At 43.1% G+C, this 14138-nt stretch overlaps 1 protein-coding gene across 1 annotated transcript in view; it reads left to right on the forward strand.

The window, feature by feature from the left end:
* FBXL7 (F-box and leucine rich repeat protein 7) overlaps positions 1-7730 on the forward strand; it is a 450930-nt gene extending 443200 nt beyond the window's left edge. Inside the window, exon 4 of the mRNA XM_040262474.1 lies at positions 4108-7730. Coding sequence (XP_040118408.1) covers positions 4108-4844 — 737 coding nt within the window. The 3' untranslated portion in view covers positions 4845-7730. The remainder of the gene's footprint in view (positions 1-4107) is intronic.
* Positions 7731-14138: the final 6408 nt, after the last annotated feature.

Below are 14138 nucleotides of genomic sequence, written 5' to 3' on the forward strand. Positions count from 1 at the left end.
AGGGTATCCTCCCAGGTGTCTGCATTTTGAGTGTAAGCAGGTAGAGCATTTGCTCGGTTTTGCAACTGGGTACTTGTGCATTCTCAATTCATTATGAGTTTTATATGGGCAAAAATGAGGCATAGTTTATATCTGTACTTTGTGATAATGTAATTCCTTGAACAGAGGAGTTTCAAAGCCCCAGTCATCTTGATTTCTAAAGGGTTCAAACAAAGTTGTCATTGGTGACTACTCTGAACAAGCACTCAGGAAGCTATAGTGCAGTGACTAAGACTTCATCAGTAAAACGGAGTTGGTTGGGAGGACTAGATGAGTTCATTCATGTTAAGTCCTCTCATGTGTGTTTTATTCAGTAACACACTTAGGAGGCCGTAGTTGGTCTTTGTTGATATCATCCTTTTATATCCCAGAGTATTATTACCCAATAATGAGAAGGTGGTAATAAGCATTTTTGTGAAAGCTGATCCAAATCTGGAATTAATTCAAGATAGCCCCAGATTTGTTCAACCCATACTGTCCACTCTCGGTTGTGTAATATCCCTACTCCTTATCCTGCATGGTAAGACAGGCTCCCAAGATCCGATCCCAGTGGATTATTCCCATCTTAGCTGCCACACAGGATAAATCCTGTGTTTTATCCTGTGAATACTGCTCACTCCCCCTCTGCTTCCATGCTTTCCTGTCCCTTGAATTTGCTCCTGCTATTACTTTATACTACCTGGGTTCCATATTTGTGCATTCAAATTATTTCTCTCTTCCAAGAATCCCCCACTCCCAAGACTTATGATGCCCCAATGTCTAACTATTCACTTCATGCTGATATATCTATCACATATCTCTCATGCAATTTATCAACTGCATGCTATTTCTTAGTCATTTCTTACCATCCCTGCTATATTAGAAGTCTTGGATCAGGAAAATTCTCTCTAGTCTGACTGTACAAGTCATATAATCTCCCTGAATCTGAGATGCCTCATCTTTAAAAAATGAAGTTCAAAGGGAATGATTTCTCATGCTCTCTGCAAGTCTGTAATATATACACGCATCCACTGGCCACAGATATTACACATTGAGCCATGAATCAGTTTATTTTCAACCCAAACTTAGCAAATCTATAAAAGGGCTAAAGCTGAAATTTAAAATGATTGACCTAAAATGATGCAAGCATATCAAAATAGTGACTTCATCAAAACTGAGCTAAGCTAGTATTTCATTAAATTGGGGTTTGGTTTCAAAGTGCAGACAACTATTTCCCTGGACCGAATAGAGTATCCTTCCTGGAGTGCAGCAGGTTTTACTGGATATTTCTTTCTTAAATAGGAAACTGGAACTAAGAGCTTAGGAACAAAGTTGTCCTGTGATCTTAAAGTGCCTTCACCATCATGTCATGATAGATGGGCAGCCACTATGTGAACATACAGATTCAGCGTAAGCAGGATCGCAGTCAGTGTAAAACAAGAACTTCAAAACAAAAAGGGAGAGTTCAGAGCGACATTTGAGGGGTACCAACCACCTTCTGCAAAACCACAGAGCCCCCTGGAGTTGTGCGCACAGCCTCTGACAAGCCACATCTTTGTTCTCCGGTGCTGGGGTGTATGCTTTGCTCCTTCCTGAAATTCTTCGACTTGGTAGCACATGGCTTCTGAATGTCATTATTTCCAGGACCTGAATTTTATATTATAAGAGTTTCCTGGGCAGCCTGCCAGGAGTGGGAGGAAAGTCCCCATTAACACTATCACGTGGTTGCTTAGAAGGCTTGGAGATGACGTCATCAGCCAAGGCACGGAGCCGAGCCGCGGAGGTGAGGCGCCTGGCTTTAGAGCGGCAGAGGGATTTGGGTAGCGGAGAGAAAATGAAAAGTATATGTACATTCTATGTAATGGAAGGAAATATATGTATGTATATACATTTATATGATGTATTTGGCTATGTATATTAATGATGTATGTTCATATATTAAACCGTGTACACATTTTAAATAGTAATATACAATGAACTGAAATATATAATGAAATGAAAGTTTCATATATCATAAAATATATGATAGTTATATAATATATGGTATAAATATATACATATAAAATTTATTCCCACACATTTAGGGGAAGAGAGTTTAGAAACAAGGTTTAGAGAGGCATCTAAAGTTATCTTCCTGAGTACTAATTTTCTTATCTAGAAAACGGATCATTTAAAGAATCAAATGAAAAAAAAGAATCAAGAAAATCAATAAACGTTTTCTCAAATGTTTATAAAAAGCATGTTGTAAACGTTATCTTTCAACAGAAATAAAAGGCATTATAATTAACTATAAAATAGTTGGTTTATCAATGTTAGATATACCTCAGCCTCGATCACAATCCTGAGGATATTTAAATATTGGAAGTTGGATTATCCCATCAGGTTTTCCTGTAAAAGATTATGAAAGTGAAGGAAAGTGAAAGTCACTCAGTTGTGTCTGACTCTTTATGACCCCATGGACTATACAGTCCATGGAATTCTCCAGGCCGGAATACTGGAGTGGGTAGCCTTTCCCTTCTTCAGGGGATCTTCCCAACCCAGGGATCAAACCCAGGTCTCCTGCATCGCAGGCAGATTCTTTACCATACTGGAGTGGGTAGCCTATCCCTTCTCCAGCAGATCTTCCCGACCCAGGAATTGAACTGGGGTCTCCTGCATTGCAGGCAGATTCTTTATCAACTGAGCTATCAGAGAAGCCCTGATATATAGGGACTGTATACACTCTATAAATCATTCATTCATTCATTCATTCAACAGGTGCTTAGTGAGAACCAGCTCTGAACCAGGTATTAGGGATACAGCAGTGAAGAGTGTGAGTCCTTTTTTCTCAGGAACTTACATTTCATGAGGACAGCAAACACATAAATAAATGTGAATAAAAATGAATAAATAAGCATATAATGCCTCAAAGTGATAATGAATGCTGAAAATAAATGGGAGTCAGGCAGGGGGTACTAGTTCATTCAGGATGACTCACAAAGAGTTGTCCTATAAAAGAACATTTGCTCTGAAACCTAAGAAAGTGGGGGTGACCCAGGGCATTATCCAGGGATGCCCTGTCTAGTGCACAGTTGCTGAGGCAGGGAGGCACCTGAGCCATCTGGAAACTAGAAAAGAGGCCAGTGGGGTTGGAAGAGGGGGAAGACATAAGAGCCCAGGGGTGCAGGTCCTTGGAGGCCCCCTTTGGACGTTAGCTTTTACACTTGTAGTGAGACGGCCCTGAGCATGACAGGAGTGCTGTTCCAGAATGTGTCTGGCAGCTGTGAAAATAGATCGTAGCAGGTAAAAGCAGGACAAACTGGTTGAAGGGATAGAGGATAATCCTGATTTTGTTCTTCCTGGACCAGAGAAGGTAGAACTGAATCCCTAGAGGGTCACTTTGTTAGACTAATGACATATATTTCCCACGGTTTTCAAAGTATATCCATATCCATTACCTGGTTGCATCCTCATTATTATATCCCCAGAGTTATAGGCATACCAGCTACTCACTTCCATTTCAGGGGAGAGTCTTGAGACTCAGAAAACTTAAACCTCCTGCCTCAGACCATAAAAAGTAGGCCTGAGATCGACTGTGACTCCCAAGCCAGTGCTCTTTCTGCCAACCCCCAGTCATGGTCCAGCCTTCTATTTCCTATCTCACTTCTTTGGATCAGAGAGCTACCAGACCACTGCAGGGTAAGAACTGAGCTTCCTGAACTTTCCAGAACCAGGATGGGATATTTACACACATGGTCTCATGTCTTCTTTACAGCCACCTTACAGGGAAGCAGAGCATCCTTATTTTAAAGCAAAGGACCTACTTAGAAGGACCGATTGGCCCAAACGTCAGGCCAACCATTGATAGATCTAGCATTGGAACACATCTTTCTTATTCTAAAACCCCAAAGCCTCTTAAGCCCAGAGTAGTTAAATGATGAAATGAACATGGAAAGCCCATCCTTGGGTTCCTTCTCCTGAGGGGCCAGGAAGGGAAGGCAGAAACATGGGGACCCAAATCCAGAGTGGGGTAGGAGTCTATTCAGGAGCCCCCCATTATTCCCCATTCCCTGAGGTCGTTCTGAGCGTGTGTTCTGTCTCTCCGTCTAGGATGTTCCAAGGTGACCTGCATCAGCTTGACCCGCGAGGCCTCCATTAAACTGTCCCCCTTGCATGGCAAACAGATCTCCATCCGCTACCTGGACATGACGGACTGCTTCGTGCTGGAAGATGAAGGCCTGCACACCATCGCGGCCCACTGCACGCAGCTGACCCACCTGTACCTGCGGCGCTGCGTCCGCCTCACCGACGAGGGCCTCCGCTACCTGATGATCTACTGCGCCTCCATCAAGGAGCTGAGCGTCAGCGACTGCCGCTTCGTCAGCGACTTCGGCCTGCGCGAGATCGCCAAGCTGGAGTCCCGCCTGCGGTACCTCAGCATCGCGCACTGCGGCCGGGTCACCGATGTGGGCATCCGCTACGTGGCCAAGTACTGCGGCAAGCTGCGCTACCTCAACGCCAGGGGCTGTGAGGGCATCACGGACCACGGCCTGGAGTACCTTGCCAAGAACTGCGCCAAACTCAAGTCCCTGGACATCGGCAAATGCCCTCTGGTCTCCGACACGGGCCTGGAGTGCCTGGCCCTGAACTGCTTCAATCTCAAGCGCCTCAGCCTCAAGTCTTGCGAGAGCATCACGGGCCAGGGCCTGCAGATCGTGGCAGCCAACTGCTTCGACCTGCAGATGCTGAACGTGCAGGACTGCGAGGTGTCCGTGGAGGCGCTGCGCTTCGTGAAACGCCACTGCAAGCGCTGTGTCATCGAGCACACCAACCCTGCCTTCTTCTGAAGGGACAGCTCCCGCTGTCGCTGTCGTCGTACAGACCTGAACAGAACACGTTGGTTTTTTTGTTTTGTTTTGTTTTTTTCAGAGCAGCCTATGTAAGCACCGACACCCACTCGGAACAGCTTCTTTCTTCCAGGAAGGTTCTTTTTAAAGATCTGGCTTTTCTTCTTGCTAGTTTCTCACGGGCAACAGAGGGCTAGGAAAGATGGGTGAGGGAGCCCCATTTCTATTCCAGACAACAGTTTTTTGCAGGGGGAATCAGTTCATTGGTGGTGATGTCTCTTCTCAAAAACATGTACCTCAGAAAGCTGACTGCAGTGTCTTTAAGAACGCCCCCCCTTTCAGTTTCTTTCCTCCTGGCCACATCCCGGAGTTCTGCACCCCATCCCTCCAACCCTAACCCTCCCTCTCCTACAGTAACAACAAATCATCAGAATAATACTGCTCTCCACACCTCCTCCTCTTTAAACTGCTTGACTGGCCTAAACCACACTCTCCCATCCCATACCCAAGCAAAATTCTTGTTAAATAAATGTCACAGCACCTGCCATATACGCAGCACTTATAAACCCTTTTAAAGGATCACTTGCAGCAGTTAACAGGGTGAAGGAAAAGACCTGCCTGTTTCCTCCCACCCCACTCCTGCTCCAGCACTTACTAGTTGTGTGACCTTGGGCAAAGCACTTGACTTCTCTGGGCTTCTGCTTCCAGCCCTGAATCAGAGGACTTCCTCTGATCTAATCAAGGATGAGCTTCATGGCCATTTTAGAATCGAGGGAACAAAAGATGTCAGTAAACCCAAGCTCCTTGGCAGCACAAGAGGCATCTACCTCTTCCAAGGATATCTATTTTGTGAGTGCCTTCAGGAGGCATGCCAACCCCAGCCTCCTGTATATTCTCCTCCCTAATCTGAGTGGCATTCACAGTTTGTTTCCTTTGATGAGCGAGTATCTTGGTCATCTTCTCTTGCCCAGCCAGATGGACAGCTTCTGTACACACATGCTTTTGGCATCACCTCATTCCACCCCATCGCATGGAGGTGATGGAATTCCTAATCACAGCAAAACCCACCTCCCTCAGTCAGGTTGATCTTTCTGAGTGTTTCCAAGTAGGAGGGAAGACACTCACAATTTTTAATTAACAAGGGAGGCCCAGGAGAACACGTGTCCTCCAGCGTTTTTCAAATCCCTGTTGCTGCACACGTGGCGTGCATGCACACATCTGCCCTGCAGCTGGCAGGAACAGACGCCTCGGTTCTTTGTCATTCAGATTGCATTTCTGTTTTCTCATCTATTTATTTTCTTGGGCATCCAGACTGCATCACGTGAAGCCTGTTGGGGTTAAGTCGTAAGTGTTGACGTGTGCAGATTGCCACCTTGTGTGCCTCCTCTGTGATGTCTGCTAGTCCTTCCTCAAATATGCAGAACAGATTTCCAGGTAGTTTAAATCCTGTCCACTCAAAAGTGCCTCACAAATGGAAGAGGGAACACATTGATAAGACATAGGTGCTGGTCCACCAGCTAAGACTTTGATATCCAACATTAAAGCCGTTGCCAAGTATAAACATGAAATGGTCCTATTTGGATGCACATCCATTTGCTATCCTCATTCATGCGAAGTCAGGATGCCAACAATCCCACTGCTTGTTTTCATGTCATTTCATTGATTTTTGTTAATAAGCCCATGACTTCTCTTAAATTATTCTCTGGTAACACCCCTCCTCCTTCACTTTCCAAACAGTTCATTCATTTCTTTCTCAGAGGACCCACCCTCCACACCCAGAACCTGGTGTCTCCAAGCCGAGCACATGGAACAGTTTCATATCCAGCCTATACACCACTTGACAGCTGTACTCCCATGTTAGGCTCCCTGCGTGTCTTTGTCTTATTTCGAGAAGGAGACAGCAGTGAGATGGCATCACGTGATATATGGCCGCCTCTTCAGTCAACACCGTCAGCAGCTTGGAGGTGCAGTCAATGCCGCATGCCACAGGGAGAAAGGAATTGTTTGGCTGGGGAGAGTATCTAGTCACAACGTTTAGAACCGTGAAAGGGATCGAAGGTAGCATTCCCCTGCTGTGTGACTTGTGACTCTGTTCAAAGCTTGAGAATATAAGTCACAAAGGATCATCCCTAACCCTTGGTACTGAGATCTTCCAAGTGAGCCAATGTAATACTCCTGGAATAAGAAGAAAGATTCAAAATGGCTCACACAACCAGAGAGGGGGTGTCCCATTCCAAATATCTTTATCACCACCTCTTGACCATAGCACCTATACTGTCTTCCAAACGTGAGACAAAGCCAGCCTTCACACTGTTTCCCTGGCATGCCCTGTCTTTCTCCGTTTCTGTCTTTCTCCCAGTCTGCTCTTCACCTATTCCACTTCCCCTTGTTGTATGAATCTATGACAGTGGTTCCTGGGGAAACAGCTCAGCAGATTTTTAGAGACCATGCAAAAAGCCTCACTAGGAAATTTACCTGTTTTTAAACATTGCTTCCTTCCTGCTTCTGCTAAATTGAATGCTCATTGTTGTTGTTTCTTTAATTCTAATGTTCAAATCACTGCGTGCTGTATGACTCTAGAAAGCCTTAACTTACTACCACCAAGAAATAAAGCAATATGTTGGTAATCGGGTTTAGCCTCATTTAATTCCCTGGCCAGAGTAGCCTGATGTTCAGATGGGGAAACTTAAGAGTGAGGGAGAAACTTGCTTCCTGTTGAAATAGAGAGCACATCAGGTCACTGCTGCTGCTGCTGTCAAAGTTGCATCCATGGCTGTGTCATTCCCCTTAGCTCATTGTCTTTGGCTAAAAATTAGCAGGTAAGTAAAAATCATTACATTCACAGTTTATATCTTCAGTTCCCTAACCCACCTTTTGATGGTACAGGAAAAAAAAAAAAAAGCTGGAAGGGGAATATGGCAACTTGATTGAAAAGGAAAAATTATCAGTTGGCTGGAAAAAAGGAAATGCAAAATATCTCCCTACCCAAACCTTTAGATCAGAGAAATTAGTATGGCAGAAAGCAAGTACTGAGAGATGAATGGCAAACTCCATCTTTAGCAAGTAAAAACATTTTAGGAGATGCCAATTTTAAAAGTAGTTGTCCTCAACTTCCTTCTTACCCTGATTCAGTTGCTTAAGGACTATTACATAAACCAACAGGACTGTTAACTGCTTTGAAATATTAACTCAAGGAAGCTGCATGCAATTCTTGTCAAGATCCCAGAATAAAGTGAAAGTGAAGTCACTCAGTTGTGTCCAACTCTTTGCAATCCATGGACTGTAGCCCACCTAGCTCTTCCGTCCATGGGATTCTCCAGGCAAGAATACTGGAGTGGGTTGCCATTTCCTTCTCCAAGAATAAAGTTAGCAGTAAATAAAATGCATATGCCCTGGAGGTTCATGATTTCTTATATTGACATTTGTTGAGAATTAAAGTCTTCGAGACGTTTGACACCCAAGAGCCCACAACATGAAACCAAACAGTTTAGTATTTTTAAGGGAAAAAGAATTTTTTTTGCAGTAAAATTGCCTACCATGTCTAAATTTTACTGAAAAGTCATCAGAAAGTAGTGTTTTTGTTCAATAGCTGGCAATCATGATTAGTTCAGGAAGAAGTTAATTTGCAGAAATGCTGAATAGACAGTAGAAGAGGGAGCAGGAATATTTAGTGATGAGGTAAATACTGCATGAATATGTTTATGCAGACAGTCTGTGAAACAAAACTGGTTTTCCTCTTTCCATGCTCAAATGGTTTCTTCTTTTTGCTTCAGACACCAGCATGGTAAGTCGCTTCAGTCGTGTCCAACTCTGTGACCCCATGAACTGTAGCCTGCCAGGCTCCTCTATCCATGGGATTCTCCAGGCAAGAATACTGGAGTGGGTTGCCATTTTCATCTCCAGGGAATCTTCCTGACCCAGGGATTGAACCCATGGCTCATGTTTCCTGCATTGACAGGTGGGTTCTTTACCACTAGCACCACCTGGAAAGCAGGAAGGAGTGGTGCAAGGAGAGGGGAGGTCCTGTTGCCGTCTCTCTGCTGGGGATGCTAATACCATACCATCATTGAGATAGCTGCCTAAACACAGCTCCCGTTGCCCAAAGAGCGATTCAGACACGTTCCATAAAGATGACCACCAGCTGGCAAAGTTGTTCACTGAAGGCAAGAAAATATTGGGTTGACAAAAAAGTTCTTTCAGGCTTTTCTGTAAGATGGTACAAAAAAACAGACGAACTTTTTTGGTCAACCCAGTACTTCCACAGACATTCAGACTGGGGACACACCAACCAAAACTATATCCAGGATGTGATGATTCCTCCTTTCCTTGAGTGCAACGTTATCTCCTAAAGCCACAGGTCCATTTTTGTAGTCTTTTTTTCCTTCTCAAGTTAGCAGATCAACTTGAATTTGAAACTACATGAGATGAAAGAGCATGATCTTTTGGGAGCTGAATAGGTTTCACCATCCCTGACTGTAAACAGCACAGTGGTAGCATCTTCAGCAGGATGCTGCTAGAATGCTGATCTCATGGACCATCCAGGAAGGCTACGTGAAAGCTCTAAACTGTTGCTCAGGCTGCTGCTGCAAAGCCGCTTCAGTCGTGTCCGATTCTGTGCGACCCCATAGACGGCAGCCCACCAGGCTTCCCCATCCCTGGGATTCTCTAGGCAAGAACACTGGAGTGGGCTGCCATTTCCTCCTCCAATGCGTGAAAATAAAAAGTGAAAGTGAAGTTGCTCAGTCGTGTCCTACTCTTAGCGACCCCATGGACCGCAGTCTACCAGGCTCCTCCGTCCATGGGATTTTCCAGGCAAGAGTATTGAAGTTCAGAAGATAGCAATCAACAACATCCAGGTATCAAAGTAAGGCTTGGAAATATTATTAAAAAATAAAACTTGATCTAAAGATTTCCAAATCTGCTTATTTCTTTGTTGTCGAAAGATTCTCCTTCTGGCCACTCAGCTACTGCATTTTAAACTGATGAGATCAGCATGTCTGAATTCTATCCTGGCTCATGTAATGATCAACATATGAAGGAAACTGGATGTTGCAGTCTTTCTTCATGAACAGTGAGTCCCCAGGGAGTGCTAGTCATTTCTTCTGAAGGAGCAGAGGGTACTCAGCCTCCTTTAACTCCATTTAATGAAGATTTATTGATCAGGTACTATGAGAGGTTCTGAGTGAATAAGAAACAATATCATTCCCCTAAAAGAACTCCTATCAAATAATGTCATGCAATGAGTTAGAAGGGGGAAAAGGGAATAGAAAAAGGAGATATACTTTCATTCATTCAACAAATAAATTTTTTTTTAAGAACCTAGTATGTGTCAGACACCATGCTGGCACTGAGTCTTGCCCTGATGGTTGAAAAAAGAAATGATTTGCCTTCAGTTAGTCATATAGAAAAAGAAAGTTCTCTTTTGTCCTAAGTCATAGGTTAATCCCATAGATTAATTCCTATATACACATACACACTGCCTCTCACACACCAACATACACACATATAATCTCTAAAAGCTGGGAACATTTTGCAAAAACAACACTGAAACATTAATTCTTGGAAAAACTCTAAGAACCTCAAAACAGCTTGATGCTCTCCCAAACAACATCCAGTCCAAACATACAGACATAGCCCAGAGAACTGCCATCTTGATTTCCCCAGAATCTAGCTCAAGGAAAGGAAGATTGCAGGTCCCTCTCCTAAGAATCCTTGGATTCTTCAGCCAACATGATGCTCTTTGGTTTTATCCTAATCATCATGCACTTTTGATGGGAACGGTCAGAGTAAGTGAGGTTTATCAGTGTACTGTGTCTCTTTATAAAGAACTAGTCTGTGTCAGTTATCTCAACCATACTGGATGACCCAAGTAAGATTGATTAAATAGCCATTAAAACTGCCAAGGAATGGATTTCACTTGTAAATTCCCCAAGGATTGGTTCTTTGAAGCTTCACATTTTATCAGGGTAGTCAATGTGAAATTATCTGCCTTCAGTAATAATCAACTAAACCATGAAGTGCATTAGAAACTGGAAGAGTGATAGGAAAGCTTTTAATTCCTGTTTCTCTGCAGTCAGAGGCAAAATCCTCCTGGTTTTTCAGAGCCCCAAAGCTCTCCCAAGTCTGAATAGTAGTAGACTTATCAAGCCCATTGCCAGATAGGCACACAAAAGATAGAGGGGAGAGGATTTCTAATTACAAAGATTAACCAGTAATTGGTACTTCCTTTTTCTCTAATCTTCTACCAACCGCTAATGAACACACAGCCACCTTCTATAAATAAAATCTTTAAAAAAAGATCCAGGTTTCACATCATGAAGGAATTCTTCATGGGTATTTACATTAAGAATTTAAACAAACTTATCATGGTCCTTTTCATTTAACAGAAAGTAGATACAGGAACAAAGCTGTCACAACTGATATATATCCTTCTTCATTTTATCTCAAAGCCTTTTTTTGGGAGATGGAAACCAAAACAGACATGACCACCTTTGTATAATTTTACATTTTTCAGACTTCAGTGTAACTACACAAATGCATTGAATTTCAAAATGTGCCATCTCTCATTTTGCAGTCCCACCCCGCAGTAATGGAGAAATGTGAAAAGTGGGGGGTTTTCCTGTTCCCTAGCCACTTAGTAAATCCCCTGAAAAGATCATTTTGCTGAACAGATCCTTGTCTTAGTCGAAGATCCAGAGAGGGAGAATTCAGACCATTTCTCTTGTTCTTGTTACAGCCACGCAGGCCAGCAAGCGATTTATGACATAGTTGATCTATATGAGTGATGTTCGTGAAGCACAAGCTCTCCATCAGCTAGTCAGAGTGTGAGACTCCTGTTGACTCTTCTATGTTCATAATTTTAAAACACCCAAAGAATAATGACCATGAAAATGCTGGAAGTTTGGAAACCAAGAAGCTGTGGATTTAAAACTAAAAAAAAAAAAAAAAAAAGAGGGGAAAAAAAATAACATTCAAGTAATGACCTCTAACTCACATAATGAAAACCAGAGTCTCCTCCGGATTTCCAAGCTGGCATTGTTTCACTGGTACTCTCACCTTGGGGCTCCTGAGTGTGATGTTTCTTTTAAAAATAGTGCCCTCGGGAAAGCAGTGGGAAATACAAACACTGCCACGGGAGGGCATTAGTCTCCTTCCCTTTTAAAACGTGTGCTTAATCCCACATGCATGAGGCAAAATAAAGCTTAAAGGTCATTGTGTTATGTAAGGAGTCTTTTTGCTTTTACAAGAGGAAAAGCCACAAGCTCTCAGGTACCGTCTCTGTTTCTTTGAATTCCCTCACCCTAAATTCACTGGTTTCAGGATTCCAATGCCTAATTCTTCACAGCCAATAGCTTATTTTGGCCATGAAGAAAAGCGACCTTTCTTTTCTGATTTTCTGGTCAACGCTTAGTATTCTATCAGTAACTCCACAATAGAGTTCCTCCTCTCCCAGGTTTGGGACCCCAGAGTTAAACCTTGGGAGCAACTGGAATCCAAGAAAGACCTTGGGAGAATTTAGCTGAATGTCTGCTTTGGCTGAAACTAAGAACCCTTTAGCAAGTGCAGCCTTTTAAACTTTTTTAAAGGTTATTATTTATTGACTCTGTGCTTAGTCTCTCAGTCATGTCCAACTCTTTGCAACCCCATGGGCTGTAGCCCACCAGGCTCCTCTGTCCATGAGATTCTCCAGGCAAGATTACTGGAGTGAGTTGCCAGGCCCTCCTCCAGCGGATCTTACCGACCCAGGGATCAAACCCAGGTGTCCCTCATTGCAGAAGGACTCTTATTGTCTGAGCTACCAGGGAAGTCCATTGCTTGACTCTAGTGAAATGAATTTTATGTATCTCATATCTTTTATATAAAATTTACAAATTTGATGTACTACCTTTTTGCACCCCTAGAGGCTCATTGGTAAAGAATCCCCCTGCCAGTGCAGGAGATTTGGGTTTGATCCTTGGGTAAGCAAGATGGCCTGGAAGGGAGCATGGCTACCCACTCCAGTATTCTTGCCTGGAAAATCCCATGGACAGAGGAGTCTGATGGGCTATATTCCACAGGGTCACAAGGAGTTGAACACAACTGAGCGAGTAAACGACAATAACCTTTTGCTTAGTACTGCTCATTGAGCTCTCTGTGGCAAAGGATGAAACACAAATTCAAGTTGGAGTCCTATTTTTTAAATCCTATTTTTTAGTTTTATTTTTCATTGCACTAGGTGGATATGGCCACTCTTGTTTAGCACACCATTTTCAGAAGATATGTCCCGTTTGGGGGGTCTATGGTGATTTCAAAGAACTTCTCAGGCTACGTTGCTAAGTGTGGGTAGCTCGATATTTAGGAGAAAATACCATTGTCAGAGCCCTGGAGTAATTTTTTGGGGACACAGAACATTTTTGGAGATGATCCTCGAAATATAACCAGCCTTGATCTGGAAGACTAGAGGTGTTACACTGTATTTCTCAAAGTTGAATTCAAATTGTATTGTTGTTGTTCAGTTGCTAAGTTGTGTCTGACTCTTTGCAACTCCATGAACTGCAGCACACCAGGCTTCCCTGTTCTTCACCATCTTCTTGAGCTCAAACTCCTGTCCATTGAGTCAGTGATGCCATCCAACCATCTCATCCTCTGTCATCCCCTTCTTCCCTCAATCTTTCCCAGCATCAGGGTCTATATGCAGAGGCTTAATTACCCCATAGCTATAATCTGTAAGTGTAACAAATTTGGAAGGCTTTTTGTGTTTTTTTGCCAAACCTAAAACTTCATTATTAATTTGTAGATGTTCACTCACCACTCTTAATTTCCTGCTACTTTCCCTGGATGGTCCTGCTTGTACAGCATTTACAATGGTAAATTTTGCTCCCATTTGAATCCAAGGCTCCTCATCTCAATGATTAGTGACTACCAGCAAATCTCTTGAAAATGGTTACAAAACTGTAAGTAAGCGCTCAATAGATGAGACTTAAAAATTTCAAAAAGCCACTGAGAGAAACATTTTAAGTATCTTTATGACACTTTGTTTCTGGTAGAGCATCACAGGACCAAAAGGTTTGTAGGTCTTTTGGCTGGATGGCATCACTGACTCGATGGACATGAGTCTGAGTGAACTCCGGGAGTTGGTGATGGACAGGGAGGCCTGGCATGCTTCAATTCATGGGGTTGCAAAGAGTGGGACACGACTGAGCAACTGAACTGAACTAAACTGTCTTGTTTTTAATGAATACCCAAATATTTCTTTTCTATATGTCTGGGAATGGACTTGAAATACAAATAAGTGATTCTTTAAAAGATTAAGTT

Source organism: Oryx dammah, unplaced genomic scaffold, assembly GCF_014754425.2.
Source record: "Oryx dammah isolate SB20612 unplaced genomic scaffold, SCBI_Odam_1.1 HiC_scaffold_20, whole genome shotgun sequence".
Lineage (NCBI taxonomy): Eukaryota > Metazoa > Chordata > Mammalia > Artiodactyla > Bovidae > Oryx > Oryx dammah.